Source organism: Triturus cristatus, chromosome 9, assembly GCF_964204655.1.
Source record: "Triturus cristatus chromosome 9, aTriCri1.1, whole genome shotgun sequence".
In the NCBI taxonomy this organism is placed as follows: domain Eukaryota; kingdom Metazoa; phylum Chordata; class Amphibia; order Caudata; family Salamandridae; genus Triturus; species Triturus cristatus.
The window spans coordinates 614,110,392-614,128,115 of NC_140592.1; the positions used below are offsets into that span (position 1 = coordinate 614,110,392).

Consider the following 17,724-nt stretch of genomic DNA (forward strand, 5'->3'; position numbering starts at 1 on the left):
AGAATAAAATGAACATTACTAACATGGTTATAATGTCTTTTAAAACATAACACCCTATAAACACCTTCTATGTGCTACACTGAGAGCATGGAAAGGTGAGCAACTTGCATTCGAGAGTTTCTTAGAGAGAAGTGACGCCCTACATACCTTGTTGACAGCAAGAGCTGTCGTTATCAGGCAGTGTTCCCTGCGTGGGGCACTTCCATGTTGCGGAAGCGGCCTTCCTACGGTACCTGGATTCATCAGCACACGGTTAGATGTAGCATCTTCGAAGCGTGCTGACAGTAGGTGAGACCGTCTTCTGGCAGAGTCTCATGCAATAATCTGGGTGAAGGACCTATCCTGAAAAGTAGTCTAATGGCAGTCCTTATATTCTAAATCTTATCAGAGACTGGAATTTCTGGCATAAGTTTAGGAATCACAACAAAAGATACAATCCCTCTGCTGAGACACAGTGGTACAGTACTAGTATTGCATAGTACTACAAACAATCCAATTATACTCGAATCATCATAATATGTTACTCACATTTATTATGCAGAGAAAATATTTAAAACAATTTGTGCACACGTATTTTATAAAAACAGATCATACATTAGCATGAATATTAAAAACACAAAGTTACACACCATATACTGCTTGACAGATATTAAAAAACATATAACAACCTGTTTTGAGCCCGCAAAACAGAAAACAATACGAGACAGTATGCTTTGTCATTTGTTACACATCCTATTGGGCAATAAATTGATGTCCGTAGTTTGTGATATGTTACACAATTATATCTACTCCTAAAACCACGGTTCTCCCCAGATTGTGTAGTTAAGAAGCGTCGACGCGTTTCGATGGTAAACCTTATTAATCCATCTTTATCAAGACAAGTGTTATAGGCTTTAAGTCCTCGTTATTCAATCCGGGACTTCTCCGTGTTGAAAAGCGATGATCAATTAATATTGTCAATAATTATGCATAGAGGAAACAGAGGTCCGAGCTATCTGTCCTCATGGGCGACTCACTTGTCTGTTTCCAATACGAATATCCTAATGTGTATTTAAAGCAGCGTGACGGGGATTCTTAATAATTCTCCCACATTGGACGTCACGTATTCACCAAATAAACAACGTGTGCAGATACTGGCGCCACGAAGCAGCTTGAGATACCGTGACGGGGATCCGTAATAACTTTCCCTTGATATGCGTCACCTCTGCGTTCGATGTTGACGGTTCCGAGTGCGGAAATGCTCCTAATTACTCTCGCCTATATCTAACATAAGTTTAGGAATGTCTGACAAACATTATGTGCATCAAGGTGTGCTTTCAAGATATTCCCATATGAACATACAAGGTGAGAGGAGATGTGAGATGGCCGACGTGTGAGGAGCCCCGGCCGGGTGCTCCCTGGCTAGGGATTACCTTTCCGGCTCAAATCCCTGGATTTCTACCACCTCCTTTAACCTTTGGACTCACCTGAGGTTATATGGACGGCGGCCCTTGAACTCTCCAATTAACTTGATTTTGGTCTGTGATCTTCTGATGGACCGTGAATTTTGCTGACCTCGGAGCCCGAACAATCATTGCCGCTGCCCGGTGGAGCTGTTTTATCAGCTATGGAGGAGATTAGGCTCTGGTGCATCCCTCGGCCATCACCTACCCAGCCGGACATTGGACATGGTTTCCCTTGTCTCTCTGCTGTGTCTCCTTTCCTCCCCGCCCTCTGACGAGTCCATCCCCTGAAGTACTTTCCCCCTTGCCGGTCTGCCCGACCCGATATGCATTCCCTACCACCTTGTACCTTCCCCCCTTATGCCTTCTTTGCCTCTCTGGGCATGTGTCTTGGTTATGCTATGCGCTAGTAACTCATGTTATTGTGTAACACTGTTTGTTTTCCCTATGTTATACTTGGCTCCTGTAACTGTTGTAATTTTGTAACTTGCTGATCCTCATGTAAAGCACTCTGATACCTCCGGGTCTAGCCAGCGCTATATAAAGCTCTGCAAATAAATAAAGAGGACGTCAATTTAGACAACACTATTTATATCTGTACTTGTTTTTATCTGACCTTGAGATGGTTGAGATGGTGGTCCTACTACTTCCTGATCCTGGTAGCTGGTCCCTTGTGGAGACGGTGAGAATGGGTTTGGCGATGCCAGACAGATTCTTAAATCTGGTCTTGATTTGGCAGAATGTCACTACAACCATTGATTTCTTTATGTACTTCTGTTGCTTTGCCCGTTTGTGTGTCTCCAGCCCCCCTGAAGAGATTTAGGGAACCCTGAAGGATTTGCACTGATTGTTACTGGGGTAGCTTCATTCCTGGAAACGTTCAGTTTGGGAAAGGCATCAAGACATACTGAGTATTAAGAGTAGCTAGGTTTTTCTGAGGATTGCTCATGGGCCAGACCCTGCAGGTGGTGGTGGAGCATGTTCTGATTCAGCCCTTCCAACTCAGTATTCCTGCCACAATCGTATCCAGACCTGTAACTTCAATGAATGCTGATTGAAATGCAATATTACTGAAATGCAATATTACTGGCTTGTTTTCAACCCTCTGTTGACTGGATTGTTGCCCTGTTGGCCTTTTGTCTCCTTTCACTGGTGGCAGTTTGGCTGATTTGAGTATTTTCAGTTTCCCTAAAGATTCTGAATCCGATTGATACTTCTAGCCGTTGATTCCTTACCTTAGAATTTTCCCCAGGTGTCCGGCTGGATATGGAAGTTTTTCGTTAGCAGTACACCTACGCTCCTGTGGGTTGCATCGCCTGCACTGGAAGTGATGTGCCTGGTGCTTATATAGGCACTACCCCAGTGCGCTGAGGTCAGTTCTTTTTTTTCCATGCCGGTCACAGCAGATCCAAAGAGAGATATCCCAACTCCTTTTCTGATTGATCTTTTTTTCTTTTTCTTTGTCGAATATTTTTGCGGTATTGTTTTCTTGAGTGATGGGGATGTCTACGAGGAAGGCTGGATTTAAGCCCTGCGGTGCTTGTCACCGGCAAATGTCAGTGACAGACCCGCACTTCGCCGGTCTCTAATGTCCATGCGCCAAAACCTGCATCGATTGTCGCACCATGCATCCCAAGGCCTCGAGGAAGCGAACCCTCAAGCTCCTTGCCGCTCAACCTGTGATACCACAAGGGTCTCTATCCCGGTCGCGGAGCCTGGGGGTAATTCAAAGGTAAGGAATCTGCGGCTAGATAGATTCTCTACCAGATAAGACGTTACCGAAGGTAAGTAATTTGTTTGTTTGGACAGTGTTTCAACCTTGTTGATTGCTGTGGTAGAGGTTTCCACTGCTGTGGATCTTGTTTTGGTTGGTCTTCAGATATCTGTTTGCCTGGAGAATGACCAGAGTGTGGCTGATTAGTGTTCACTCCTGGGGTTAGAGGGGTGTCTGTTCCCTACACTTTTTTTTCTCCCTGGGGTGCCTTTGCTTGGATGTGTAACTGCATGTGTCTTTCACTTCCACATTCTCTGTTGCCATATTCCTGGTTATTAGGCACAGGTACCACTAGAGGTTCTGAGACCCCTGTGGTGCTGGTGTTATATGCCCTATGCCCTACCATTGTCTGCTGTTGGGAGCATTGAATTTATTTGAGGCGTCGGGACACAGGGGAAGCAAGATGGCAGCCGCTTGAGATGGCCGTAATGCAGCTCTCTAACCAGTTGTAATGTAGTAATGGAGAAGCATGCTCTTGGAGGTGGTAGCAGAGTTCTGGCGGGTGGCTACTCTACTATCAGAACCCGCTGGCAGGAGACAATGTGATAATTGTTGTGAGGAGAATTACTAGTTGCCTATCCACACTTACTAGTTGTGGCAGTGAGGTGTGCCGACTGCAGCCACTGTAGCGCATGTGATCTGGTCATCAAAATGGGTCCTAAGGCGGCCGGAGTAGGAGCCATCAGCCAGAAAGGAAAAGGTGCTTTCCTGACGGCAGCTGTACCCCAGGCTCTGGTGGGCTCAGAAGCAGAAACAGCAAGCAGCATAATGCCATGCCAGAGCGGGCGGTGCCTTCTACCTACAATGAAAATGGATTTGACCGTGGAAAAGGGGGAAAGTGGGCCTCTGCTATCTCAACGTCCGGTCGGCTCAACAGTTTTGGAACTTCTTCGTGGCTCAGCAAGCTAGTCAGGTCTGAAGCATCTGGTGGCAGCTGAAGGAAGCCCGGAGAGCAGTGAGACACTCGGGGAAACAACGGAAATGATGCCTAAGGATTTAAGAGTCTGAACTCCAGGAAAACGTTACAGCTCGGAAGCCTCTGCAAGAGGTGCAGGTTTTCAAAGGCAAGGTAAAGGGCGCTACCATTTTAATGTCTCTTGAGGCGAGAGCGACCCCTGCCCAGCTTCGTCAATTTTACGAATCGATGCCATCTTTGGGCAGCCCGACTCCGCCGGTGTGCCTTCGGGCCCCGCAGACTCGGCACCACGTCCGCAGCCAATGCCGGCGTCGACCCAGGCTTCCACCCCGATGTGGACCTGGATCCGGACCGACGCCGGATCTGGCGCCGATGGTTACTTTTGTCCCTGTGTTCCACCCTGGCATTATCAACCAGATTGGCAGCCAGAGGAGGGCGAGGAAGACTTGGAGGGGTCTGGTGACCCTTGAAGAGACCAGTTAGATTATGATCCAGACTGGAGAGAGGAACTGGGAGATGCCAGTGGTCTGGATATCTCCCCAGACCTAGGCATCTTGTCTCCTCCTACTGTGGCTACGGGAGCGTCATACGCAGTGGTGTTGCGTAGGGCGGCCGAGGCTCTCCACCTCGAGCTACCTACGGTGGCAATCAGGACTAACCTCCTGACAGAGGTTCTTCAACCGGCAGCGAGCTCTTCGGAGCCCCTGCTGCCGTTTAATGAAGACCTCACGGACATCCACTTGGGCACTTGGTCCAGGCCCAACACAGGGGCTCCTGTGGCCAGGATGATTGCCCGATGCCACTGCTCGGCCCCGGGCGACCCCACTTTCCTCTCCCGACACCCCACCCCTGAGATCTTGGTGGTCCAAGCCTCCACGTCCAAAGGCGCATTCCCTAATGTTCCACCTGATAGGGAATTCAACTTGGGAAGATGTTTTTTTCTTCCTCCAGCTTGGGACTGCATTCGGGAAACACTGCATGTCTGTTGGGCTGTTATTCCCACTCTGTGTGTGATACGGTGGCGCATGTGCAGCATCTCTGCCTGGAGGAGGCCGTACTCTCCCGTGCAGTTGCTGAGGGGATAGACGCAGCAAAGTTTACCATCCGCTGTCAGCTGGATACCGCATACGCACTTGGCAGGACAATTTCCACGTCAGTGGCCCTTCAACGCTACGCCTGGTTGCGTTTGACTGGTTTTTCCGGGGATGTCCAATCTACCTTTATGGACATGCCCTTTAATGGCCGTCGCCTTTTTGGAGACAAGGCAGACAGCGCGCTAGAGTGCTTTAAGGACTCTCGTGCTGCGGCCAGATTCTTGGGCCTCTCCACCACCCGCCCTGCGCAGTCTGCCTTTCGCCTCTTTCGTGGCTACGGAAGGGATGCCCCACTACGTCCCGCCCAGAGCCACAGGCTGGCGCAGGCTGTTCTGCCCCAGCGTGGCTGGGGACGTGGGAACCACCAGCGTGGTTCTGGGGGCCAGTCGTCCCCAGCCCCCTCTGCAGCACCCTCCGAACCCTCCTAGTCCGACCTTCCAGGGCCACCAACCGCCAGTAGGGGGCAGAATACGCCATCACCTCCCCCACCGGCGCACCATCATGTCGGACAGGTGGGTTTTGCAGATAGTCTGAAGGGGCTACTCCGTCACCTTCAAGACTACCCCTCCCTCCATGCCACCTCAGTACCATCGCATGTCGGAGCATCACCTGGCCCTTCTCCAACAGGAAGTTTCAGCACTCTTGGCCAAGAGTGCCATCGAGCGCGTTCCTGTCCCAGAAGTAGGTCGTGGTTGCTATTCCCACTGCTTTCTGGTGCCCAAGAAGGATAAAGGCCTGCGTCCTATCTTGGATCTCAGGAACTCCAACCGCTTCCTCCGGAAGGAGAAGTTCGAAATGTTGACGCTCACTCAGGTCTTGTCTGCCCTCGAGCCTGGAGACTGGATGGTAGCGTTAGACTTTCAGGACGCTTACTGTCACATCCCGGTCCTGCTGGCCCACCGGCGTTACCTGCGGTTCATGGTAGGCCACGAGCACTTTCAGTTTACCGTGCCCCCCTTTGGCCTTACCAGCGCCCCTTGGGTGTTCACAAAAGTGATGGCGGTGGTCGCAGCTCATTTGCGCAGATCAGCGGTTCCAGTCTTCCCCTATCTTGATAACTGGCTGTTGAAGGCGGGCTCACCCCAGGCTGTCGTCTCCAACCTCCAGACTACGGCTGACCTCCTGCATCCGCTGGGGTTCTCCATCAACGTGCCACAGTCACACCTGACCCCCTCTCAGAAGCTCCTCTTCATCGGAGCGGTTCTGGACACGGCGCAGTTTCAGGTTCATCCTCCCGAACAGCAAGTCTGTATATTTGGGCTATGATCCTGATCTTTCAGCCTCTATCCCGGGTTTCGGTCAGGATGACCCTGAGGCTGCTGGGCCTCATGGCCTCCTGAATCCTGCTGTTCGATCATGCCAGGTGGCATATGCGGGCTCTGCAGTGGGACCTGAAGTTCCGGTGGGCGCAGCATCAGGGGAATCTGTCAGATTGCGTCCAGATCTCGGAGGGCACGGCACAACAATTGCAGTGGCTAACGAACCAGGATTGTGTCAACGGCAGATCCCTCTCCCTTTCCCAACCAGGACACACAGAGCTGACAGATGCATCCCTTCTGGGATTGGGCGATCACATGGGAGAGGAGGAGATCAGAGGTCTCTGGTCTCCGGCAGAGTCCGGGCTCCACATCAACCTTCTGGAGCTTCAGGCGATTCGTCTTGCACTCAAAGCATTCCTTCCCTCTTTCCGGGGAAGGGTAGCGTAGGTGTTCACAGACAACACCACCGCCATGTGGTACTGCTACAAATAGGGCGGGTTGGGGTCGTGGACCCTATGTCAAGAGGCCTTCCGCCTCTGGACATGGCTTGAACATCTGGGCATATCCCTGGTGGTTCAATACCTGGCAAGTTCACTGAACGACAGGGCGGACGAACTCAGCCGCAGGTGCATGATGGATCACAAATGGCGTCTTCACTCGGAGGGTGGTGCAAGGTCTCTTTCAACAGTGGGGAGAGCCTTGGTTAGATCTATTCGCCACCAAAGAGAAAATGCGCAATGTCGGCAATTCTGCACGTTGGAATTTACAAGGCGGCACACGCTAGGCGACGCTTTTCGCCGCCTGTGGAGTTGCGGACTTCCATACGTCTTTCCGCCTATAACACTTCTGCCCATAGTGCTGAAGAAGATCAAGCGCGACCGGGCCCAAGTCATTTTTGTGGCTCCGGATTGGGCACGAAGAGTCTGGTACCCAGAACTTCTGAGCATGGCTATCAATCCTCCTCTCAGACTGCCCCTTTCGGAGGATCTTCTGTCGCAGTAGTGGGGAAGGTTTTTCACCCGAACCTGTCCAGCCTCCACCTCCTTGCGTGGAGATTGAGCGGCGACAGTTGACAGCTTTCGACCTACCGCCAGAAGTCTGTAATGTCATCTTGGCAGCCAGGCATCCCTCCACTAAATCGGTATTCGCCTGTAGATGGAACAAGTTTGTGGCAGGGTGCACAGTAAAGGCTGTGGATCCCCTTTCTGCCCCTCTTTCAGAGGTCCTTTTGTATATACTTTCTTTGACCCAGCAGGGCGCTACTCTGGGGACTCTCAAAGGCTATCTAGCGGCTATCTCTGCCTTCCTTTGGTTGCCCGATCAGCCTTTCTTGTTCAAGTCCCCCACTGTAAATATATTTTTGAAGGGCATTATTTATCTCTTTACTCCATCTACTTTCATAATAGCCCAGTGGGACTTGAATCTTGTTCTAACTTATCTAATGTGTGCTCCCTGCGAGCCCCTTCATACTTGTCCTCTCAGGCTCCTCACTCTGAAAACTGCCTTCCTTGGTGCCATCACCTCTGCTTGCAGAGTTACTGAGCTTCAAGCTCTTTCTTCCACGCCCCCTTTCGTTCTTGTGCATCCGTACAAAGTGGTGCTTCGAACGAGGCCCAGATTCCTTCCAAAAGTTTTTACAGCTTTTCACATTGCACAAACTATTACTTTGCCCACCGTTTTCCCTCCTCCGCACCCTTCCAAGGAGGAGGAGAGACTCCACCGTCTGGACCCTAAGCATGTGGTGTCTACCTACGTTGACCGCACAGAAGATTTCCGGGTGGATGATCAACTCTTCGTTGGCTATGTAGGTGCCAAGAAGGGTTGGTCTGTTCAAAAGCGTGCCATCCCTAGATGGGTTTGCCTGTGTATCGAAATCTGATACCCTTTAGCGAAAAGGGAGCCTCCGGTGGGGCTGCGGGCTCATTCCACTAGAGCTAAGGCAGCCACCACTGCACTGGCACTTGGAGTCCCACTCACTGATATCTGTCAGGCAGTCACGTGGGCATCCTTGCACATGCACTATTTATTACTGCATGGACAGCCAAGTCTGGAGAGACAGCTGTTTTGCCCGTTCGGTCTTCCAGGACTTCCTGGTGTGAACTTTGTTCACAGACCCTCTACCGGGTATGGTATTGCTGGGTCATCTATTCTAAGGTAAGGAATCTATAACTAATTGTCTCTTTTAGATGAACAAGTTACTTACCTTTGGTAACGATGTATCTGTAAGAGACATAGGTTAGTTCTATATTCCTTACCGCCCCACCCATCCTTCCACCTCTGCGAACTGACTTCTAGGGATAGAGACTCCCTTACAGGCTGCTCAACATGGCCATCGATCCTCCGATCCGACTGCCTCTTCGGGAGGATCTTCTGTCGCAGCAGTAGGGGACGGTCCTTCACCCGAACCTGTCCAGCCTCCACCTCCTTGCGTGGAGATTGAGCGGCGGCAGTTGACGTTGTTTGACCTGCCTCCCGAAGTCTGTGATGTAATCTTGGCAGCCAGGCGTCCCTCCACTAAGACGGTATACGCCTGCAGATGGAATACATTTGTGGCATGGTGCACAGCAAATGTGTGGATCCCCTTTCTGCCCCGCTTTCTGAGGTTCTCTTGCTTCTCCTATCTTTGACCCAGCAGGACTCTGCTCTGGGCACTCTTAAGGGCTACCTCTCGGCAATTTCAGCCTTCCTCAGGCTCCCTGATCAGCCTTCTCTTTTCAAGTCCCCAGTTGTAAATAGATTTCTTAAGGGCATGACAATGGAATTTGGTTCTGACATATCTTATGTGTGCTCCCTTTGAGCCACTGCATAACTGTCCTCTCAGACTCCTCATTTTAAAAACTGCTTTTCTAGTGGCCATCTCCTCTGAGCACAGGGTGCGTGAGCTACAAGCTTTGTCTTCTAAGCCTCCCTTTCTGGCTGTCCATCCGGACAAGGTCGTCCTTAGAATTAGACCTTTCATTTTTTCCCAAGATGGTATTTCTTTCCACATTGGCCAAACCAGCACTTTGCCCACCTTCTTTCCGCATCCTTCAAAAGAGGAAGAGAGACTTAACCGTCTGGATCCAAAACATGCGCTTTACTTCTACTCAGATCGCACCAAACAATTCCGGAAGGACGACCAGCTTTTGTTGGTTACGTGGGCGCTAAGAAAGGTTGGGCCGTGCACAAACGGACCATCTCCAGTTGAGTCGTTCTGTGCATCAAAGCCTGCTATTCTTTGGCTAAGAAGGAGCCTACAATAGGGCCGCACGCCCATTCAACAGGGCAACGGCAGCTACTACTCTTTGGGACGAGGAGTCCCCCTAAATAACATCTGTCAGGCAGCTACGTTGGCATTGCTGCACACGGTTACGAGACACTACTGCCTAGACAGCCAAGTCCGGAGAGACGGCTTCTTTGGCCGGTCTGTTCTCCAGGACTATCTGGCATGAACTTGGTTCGCAGACCCACCTCTGGGGTTGGTATTGCTGGGGTATCTAATCAAAGGTAAGGAATCTATAACTAACTGTTTCTTTCAGATAAAAGAGTTACTTACCTCCGGTAACGATATATCTGTAAGAAACATAGGTTAGTTATAGATTCCTTACCGCCCCACCCATCCTCCCCGTTCTGCGACCTGACTTCTAGGGTTAAGGACATCCTTTCAGGGCCCTAGTTTTGTGCACCAGTGGGTCAGTGTCTTGCATGGCTCTGCGCTTCTGTCGTGGAAAGTCGTGTCAGAACTGACGTCAGCGTGCAGGGGCGGCATCTAAGTAGACACCGCAATGTCATCCCGGCGACGACGAACGCAGAGTCCAGCTACGCCACCTACCAACGCGCAGGGGTACAGCTACAAAGAAATGTCTCCGGATCCAGTCTGACGCCTTGGGTAATTCTAAGGTAAGGAATCTATAACTAATTTATGTCTCATACAGATACATCGTTACCGAAGGTAAGTAACTTGTTCATTGACAGAACCAAAGACCATTGGGTGGACAATCAGCTTTTTGTGGGGTTCTCTGTGCAAAGAATGGTAAGGCGGTGCAGGCAAGGACTTTGTCAAGGCAGATAGCCCTCTGCATCAGTGGCGGCCTGTAAGTTGTGGAGGGGGGGCGGGACACACACACACACATAACACTCACAGCCAGGCATTCACACATGCGCACACTCACACACACACATCCATTCACAACACTCTTTACCAAACATTCATACATACACGCATGCACGCCCCAAACATTAATTTAAACAAAAACACACTTACCTGCAGCCAGCTCTGCCTTGGAGGTTCCAGGAGGCTTGGGACTGCTGCCTTCCCTCATTGGCTGACCTAAAGTCAGCCAATAAGGGAAGGCAGCAGTCCCAACATCATCACGGAGTGGGATGGGGTCAGTGAGACTGCTGACCCCACCCCACTCTGTGATGTAGTGTCACTGATTGACACCCGACCCTGGACGCTTCAGGGCTTAAAACAGAGGCACCCAGGTGCGAGGCAATCAGTGCCGCTACCCCTCGTCACTGAGGGGAGGGCCTTAGGGACCTCTGCTAAGCTGAGGACGCCATGCCCACAGGACCTGTGACTTCCACAGCCCAGCAAAGTTCAGCTCAGGCAGTCAGGAGCCTGCACATTTTGCGCATGTATGGCTCCTAACTGCTTGAACTGAATGTGAACAGTGTCTGTCAGGCTGACCTTTGTGCAGCCTGATAGACACTTTTCATGAGGGGCAAAAGTTGGAGGGGCGTGGCCCCAGCCCCAATGGACCGGCCGCGCATGCTCTGCATTAAGATCTGCTATGTAATGGCCAAGAGACAGCCTCTAGACTCTAGAGGCTGTCTCTTGGCCATTACAGGTGAGCTTCTAATGTGGCAGCACGTATTGCTGCAGAGTGGAAGGCCCTTCACAAAGGTTGACTTGAAATCTTTCGGATGATAATTGCTGTATTTTGGTTATAAATGGGTACTGATTGGGTGAAATCTTTCCTCAGCGTTACTGTGTGTAACAAATATCAAAATAATGAAGCAATGCTATCCCAAAATACGCGGCATCACATAACCTCATTTACATTTTCATCCCACGCAATTTAGTCAACAGGTTTAGACATTTTTGTCAGGAGGGGGTCCTTACGCCTCAAAATGTTGACAGGGGGGTCTCGGCATCCAAAAGTTTGAAGACCTCTGCTCTAGAGGGACTGAGGGCTTATTCCACCACAGCCAAGGTTGCTACCACTAGCTTGGCATGCAGACCTGTTCTTGTTAGAAAGCAACGTTAGCATCTGTGCATATGTATACAGAGAACTATAGCCTTGACAGCCAGGTCTTGATGGTAAGGGCACTTGACCTGTTCAGCCTTGCAGGACTTTTTGTTATAACTCAGCCCACTTCACAGACCCTCCACCTTGTTGCATTGGCGTCTCTTCTAAAGGCTTAGAATCTGCAATTTGAAGTTTCCATCAGAAGAACAAGTTACTTTTCCTCTGTAATGCTTTTTTAGGTGGATATTTTATCTAAACTCAGATTCCTTACTGCCCTCCCATCTCCCCGTTCTGTGTTATTGTCTTTTTATTGCCTGAAAGGGTCCCAAATTAGAGATCTGCACACTACCTCTAATTGTGTTTGTACTCTGTGTTCAGGAGCCGGGAAAGATTCAAAGAAGAAACTGGCATCAGTGTACGGGGTAGTGCTTATATGTGATTCCACTCCATAACTTCTGGGGTGTAATGATGAGAACATGGAACCGCACTACACCACTGACTGGCACACAAGATCTCTGCTAAGAAATCTTCCGGGTTGAGTCAGGGACCTTGGGGATATTGTAAAGGTGAAGCATCTGCGTTTAGATAGAGTATCCACCAGAAAGAGCCTTACTGAAGGTAAGTAAATTGTTTATCTTTCGCACAACCAACTCTTGGTAGTCCTATATCTTAAGCGAGATTGGCAAGATGATAAATGCATTGAAGTATGTTACTCTAAAGCCAAACGTACCCTTAGTGCTACACCTCAGGCACATTCAATGTGAAAAAAGGGAGGCACCTTGGCTTAACCAGGAAACATGCCATTAGCAGATATAGGTAAAGCTGTCACAAATTTGTCTATCCACATACTCACTAAAGACTATTGTGTGGACAATCAGCGCTAGTTGGCAAACTTCTTAATTCTCTGTTTCAAACATTCCAAATGTGCTCGTAAGCACTGCATTTCAGTCTGTGCAGAGATGTGAACTGTGGCTACACATGCTGCAAACTGAAAAGGTTACTTTCCTGTAACACTCAGTTTGCAACTTGTAGTGCATTAGATTCTCTTGCACCCCCTTACCTTCCTGGATGTGAGCATAGTTGAGCACTTTTTGACACATTCAAAAAACACTTTCCGTTTGTGATTTCAAATTTGCCTACAGTATACAGATGTTAGTTTCTGTTCACTGCAACACATATAGAGCTACCCTCTAGTAGGAAAAACATCTGAGGTGGAATCAGTGTCCTAGTGCATTATGGGTTTTGTGGTAGGATCTCTGAGTCACCTCAAAGCCGAAACTCCTTTTTCAAAGAAAGATTTGTAGTCATCCAAGCTCCATACTAAAATATCAATATGTGACTCTACAGCACTTCAAACTGAAAACGTAGTGTTACTGGTAAAAATGTTTTCCTTTTCTAGTGCTTCTTCCATCTATAGTGCTAGTGATGATCCAAAGATGGATATGTAAACTTTTTTTCATTATTAATTATTGAAATGTTTAAAGATGTCTGCTTGATAAGTGCATTAATTTATTTTCTGATTTACTAACAGAAATATCCACTACTGCCGGGACTTGCAGAAAATTGCCATTGACATCAAAAATGCCTGAAATTGAGAAGATAACTAGAAGATCATCTCTTCAGACTCCGTGCATCCCTAAAGTGATTCCTACTGGCAGAGCAAGTACTGGGAGTTCTTACATGATTGCAACTACCAGTTCACATGCAAAAATATGGCGCAGTCAGTCAGTGGGTGAAAACATCAATGCAAAGAATATTTGTATGGATGCAAAGCTTCAGGTGTCTGGTATAATTAGACCCTCGTCCTCCATGGATCTCTCTTTATTTGGAAAGGAAAGCTATCCACAGGCGGGGACAGCTTTGAGTGATAAATGCAAAGAAAATAATTCTCTGAACAAGACCAAGACCACTATATCTGGAAACCATGAGGAAAGAGCAAACTTGACTTTAAACATTACAAAAGCTGATAAAGTCCTAATGCCACCACCGTCCTTGCCTTGTCATGATGCTTCTCAAGTGACAAAAATGTCGCCAAGTGTTAACATTAAAGAGCTTAAAAAGCCACAGCTTTCTTTTGTTACACCAATGGAAATTAAATCTTTGGAGAGAGGTGAACAAAACATGAAATTGGGACCAGAGTACAGCAAGAGGGAGAACTCAGTTTGCTTTTGTAGAAAAAGAGAGTTGGCAAAACATGAAGTTGGGTTGGAGGAATCACAGCCTTCCAAATTGGCCCTATCACCGGCATCATATCTTAAGGACACCATCCATCATTCCAATGACGTGATGGACCTTCTGTCGGAAACTACAAAAGAGACAAATGCTGACTCATTACTTGCTCATTGTATAATATGTAAATCTTCTGTAAAGGACAAAGAGAAGGAGAATATTTCTTCTGAACATTCAGGTGAGTACTTTAATTTTCCAAGAATCCTTTTGTGTTGAACATTTAGCAAACAAATAATGGGGGTGTCCAGCACTCCTGATATAACTTCTATCCATGTTAGCTTTATACAGTAAAACTTTCAGAATACCCCAAATGTATGGACTCCCTCTGTAAATATGTTTGACATTCATATATAAAATTGAGTGAAGCTGGTGTAGAACTGGTGGCCTTTTCAATATTACTAGTTAATTCTGTCTGGCAAGGCACTAATGCTCCATAAGCAAAGTAAACCATACGGTCAAATTAGTATTAAGCTTTCATGGTTTAAATTCATATTGTGTGAAATTTCAAATTTTAAATGCTAATATTTCCTGTAATGTCTCCGGGATCGTTTGTGTGACTGCACTCTGCGCCACAAGGGTGTCTGTCTCCGCCTCTCCAGATATAGGTATTTTAAACAACCTCTTGTTTGATTGGCCGAGGGCAAAAAAAAGTCATTGTATGCCCTTTTCAAAAGAAGCTCACCCATCTCCTAGGACCAACTGACCCATGTTCAGCTGCTGTTCACATGGAACCCTTCTCCACTTAGTCTTTCAAAGTTCTCATTTAAATATTTGCTACTGCCACCTAGGTCTGCACCTGTTGTGTCTTGACCCAGGCTTCTGTGTGTATCGCAGTTGCCCTCCCATTCATCGCGGCTTAATCCAGCGGCTCTCAACAAAAGCAACAAACAGATATGGGTCCAGTGCTCCATCACCATCCGATATCTGAAAGAAACACACAGTGATAGATTCCTTACCTTAGAATTACCCCCAGGGATCAGACTGGATCCGGACGGTTTTCGTCAGCAGTACCCCTGCGCGTCGGAAGGTGGCGTCGTGCGTCTCCACGACAGTTGTTGGCGTCGTGGTCGCTGAAATGACGTCGCAGCAGCTACTTAGATGCCGCCCTCCTGCACTGACGTCAGTTCTTTCTTTTTCCGCGCGAGCAAACGCAGATCCGGAGAGAGTGGTACCCCCAGTCATTTTTTACTCACTTTTTCGAGGCCTTTTGTCTCTTCTTTTCGAGTCGATTGACTCCTGGTGCCGTAGGTATGCCTGGCTTCAAGTCTTGCGGGGACTGTCATCGTATGATGTCGGTGATGGACCCGCCTTGTGCGCGACCACGACCCCAAGTCGTTCCCCGACATGGCGCTGGAAATTTTGCGGGAGCATTCCTGAAAGTTGCTTTAAGTCCGACAGTTGGCTCCCCGCCACTCAAGGTCCCGGTCCCGTGAGAGGTCGAGGGACCGTTCGCAGAGCCATCACCATCGTTCGTCGGGATCGAAGTCTTCGCACTCGGGGTCAGGTAAGACGAAGCATCACTAGAAGTCAAAGAAGCGTCATAGCTCACCGACTTCCCGTCGCGGCTGAGGGTGTCGGCGGAGCCTACTGTGTCGCCGTCGGCCTACCCGCCCTTCCTGGGTCGGTGACTCTGGCCCAGCTGCAGGAATTTCTGGCAGCAATGGCCCACCTCTTTAGGCCGTCGGGCCCCGCCAGCGCGCTTTCGGGCCCTGCAGGCCCGACTGGGGGTCCTCGCCCTTTACTGTCGGCGGCTCCGGCATCGCTGTCGGCGCCGCAGGGCCCCCAAGGATCCAGGCGTGGATCCTGGTCGACACCGGTTGACCTCGTGAGACCTCCACCGACGTCAACCTCACCGGCACCACCTCCGACATTGCCCATGGCACCGGACGACGTTGTCCCTGGTCTCAGCCCCAATGTGGACACGGAGCCGGTACGGCGACGCCGATTCCGACACCGACGGGGGATTTCTATCCCTATGTCCAGCCACCTTATTTTAGGCCTGTTCATTAGTCTTTGGAGGAATGGGAGGACTGGGAGGGGTCTGAGGACCCTCTCGCAGCTTAGTTGAAGTTGAAGAGTTTCATAAAGCGCTCTGCTACCAAGCGGTTTCCTGGCGCTGAAAACAAAGACTATCTCAGGCAAAGCCGAGAAGCAACTACAACGGGTAGGCCATGGAGAATAAATTGGTTTTGAGAGCTTTGCGAAAGTCCATATAGATGGAAGTGGATCTAATGGCAAAGGGAAGTGCGTTCCAAAATGGGGGCGAGAATAGAAAATCTTGAGCCACCAAGTTTTTTCCTGTGATAGCGAGGGACGCTAAGGAGAAGCTGGGTAGAAGAGCGGAGGTATCTGCCCGGGACATAGGCGCTGATGTTTGATCTAATAAAGTCAGGGGCTGTACCGGCAAGTGACATAAAGATCAGGCATCCCATCTTGAATAAGGAACGTTCCAAGATGGGAAGCCAATGAAGAGTCTTTAGAAGGGGGGTAGTGTGCTGAACTTTCGGAAGCCCGTAAATAAGACGGGCAGCCTGGTTTTGGATAAGCTGCATGCGGCGACGTTCGTACGCAGGAGTACCAACATATATGGCGTTGCCAAAATCTAGACGAGATAAAATCATAGCTAGGACGATAAGTTTGAGGGCTTCCACTGAGAAAAAACAGGAGATTTTACAAAGGATTCTGAGGGACAGGAAGCAGGATGAGACCACTGAACTGATCTGAGCGCGCATGGAAAGGTCTTGACAGATTTTAATACTCAGAGTTTTCACAGATATAGAGGGAAGAGGAGGGGGACCGAGAGTAGTAGGCCAAAAAGCGGGGGTCCAGGGGTTGGAAAGTCCACCAATGAGCACCAACTCCGTCTTGTCGGGGTTTAGTTTAACTTGGTTTAAATTCATCCAATTATAGATGAATGTCATAGTGGAGCTGAACTTAAGAATAGAATCAGGAGTGGAAGAGAGGTTGAAAATGAGCTGAAGGTCATCGGCATAATTAAACACCGTGACCTCCATTTCCTGCAGAGCAATAATCAGAGGGTATATATAGAGATTAAAGAGAAGAGGGGAGAGGGACGAGCCTTGCGGCACCCCACATGCACAAAACTGGGCAGATGGAGGCAGAGAAACCCTGCAGCCTGGGTGCGGTCCGTAAGGAAGGAGGTAAGCCAAGCCAGGCTAAACCCCGGACGCCGGCGCCCTCGACATGGTGAAGAAGAGTAGAATGATCAACCGTGTCGAAGGCGGCGGACAGGTCGAGAAGGACCAGGGCCTGAGGAGAATTGATGTCAGCACTCCTCCTAAGCTCATCCACCACGGAGAGAACGACGGACTCCGTAGAATGGGCCGGGCGGAAGCCAGCTGGTTTGCGGCGAGGAGATGGTTATTTTCAATAAAAGTAGAAAGACAGGAAGTGAGGTAACTCTCCAAAATCTTGCTCAGAAAGGGAAGTAGGGATATAGGTCTAAAGTTTGAAAGAAGGGTAGGGTCAGCCCCCACTTTGTTGAGGATGGGGATGACCATAGCCGCTTTGAAGAAGTCAGGAACTATTCCCTGAGAAATGGAAGCATTAAGCAAAGTAAGAGGAGGCTCCGGGCAGCTGAAAAAATCTCCCTCAGGATATGGACTGGCAGAGGTCAGAGGGGGAGCCTGACTTGACTCTCCGCAACAGAGTGAAAAAGATCTCCTTAGAAATCAACGGGAAGTGATCAAAAGTGAGAAGGGTAGGCAGTAGTGGAGACACAGAGAAGGAAGGGGGGGTTGGGGAATGTGGTGTTTTAA

At 49.2% G+C, this 17,724-nt stretch overlaps 1 protein-coding gene across 1 annotated transcript in view; it reads left to right on the top strand.

Annotated features, from left to right (window-relative positions):
• The window catches only part of WDR62 (WD repeat domain 62), a 699,214-nt gene that overhangs the window by 582,041 nt on the left and 99,449 nt on the right, over window positions 1–17,724 (top strand). Inside the window, exon 29 of the mRNA XM_085625650.1 lies at window positions 13,248–14,123. Within this exon, the coding sequence (XP_085481776.1) occupies window positions 13,248–14,123 (876 nt within the window). The remainder of the gene's footprint in view (window positions 1–13,247; window positions 14,124–17,724) is intronic.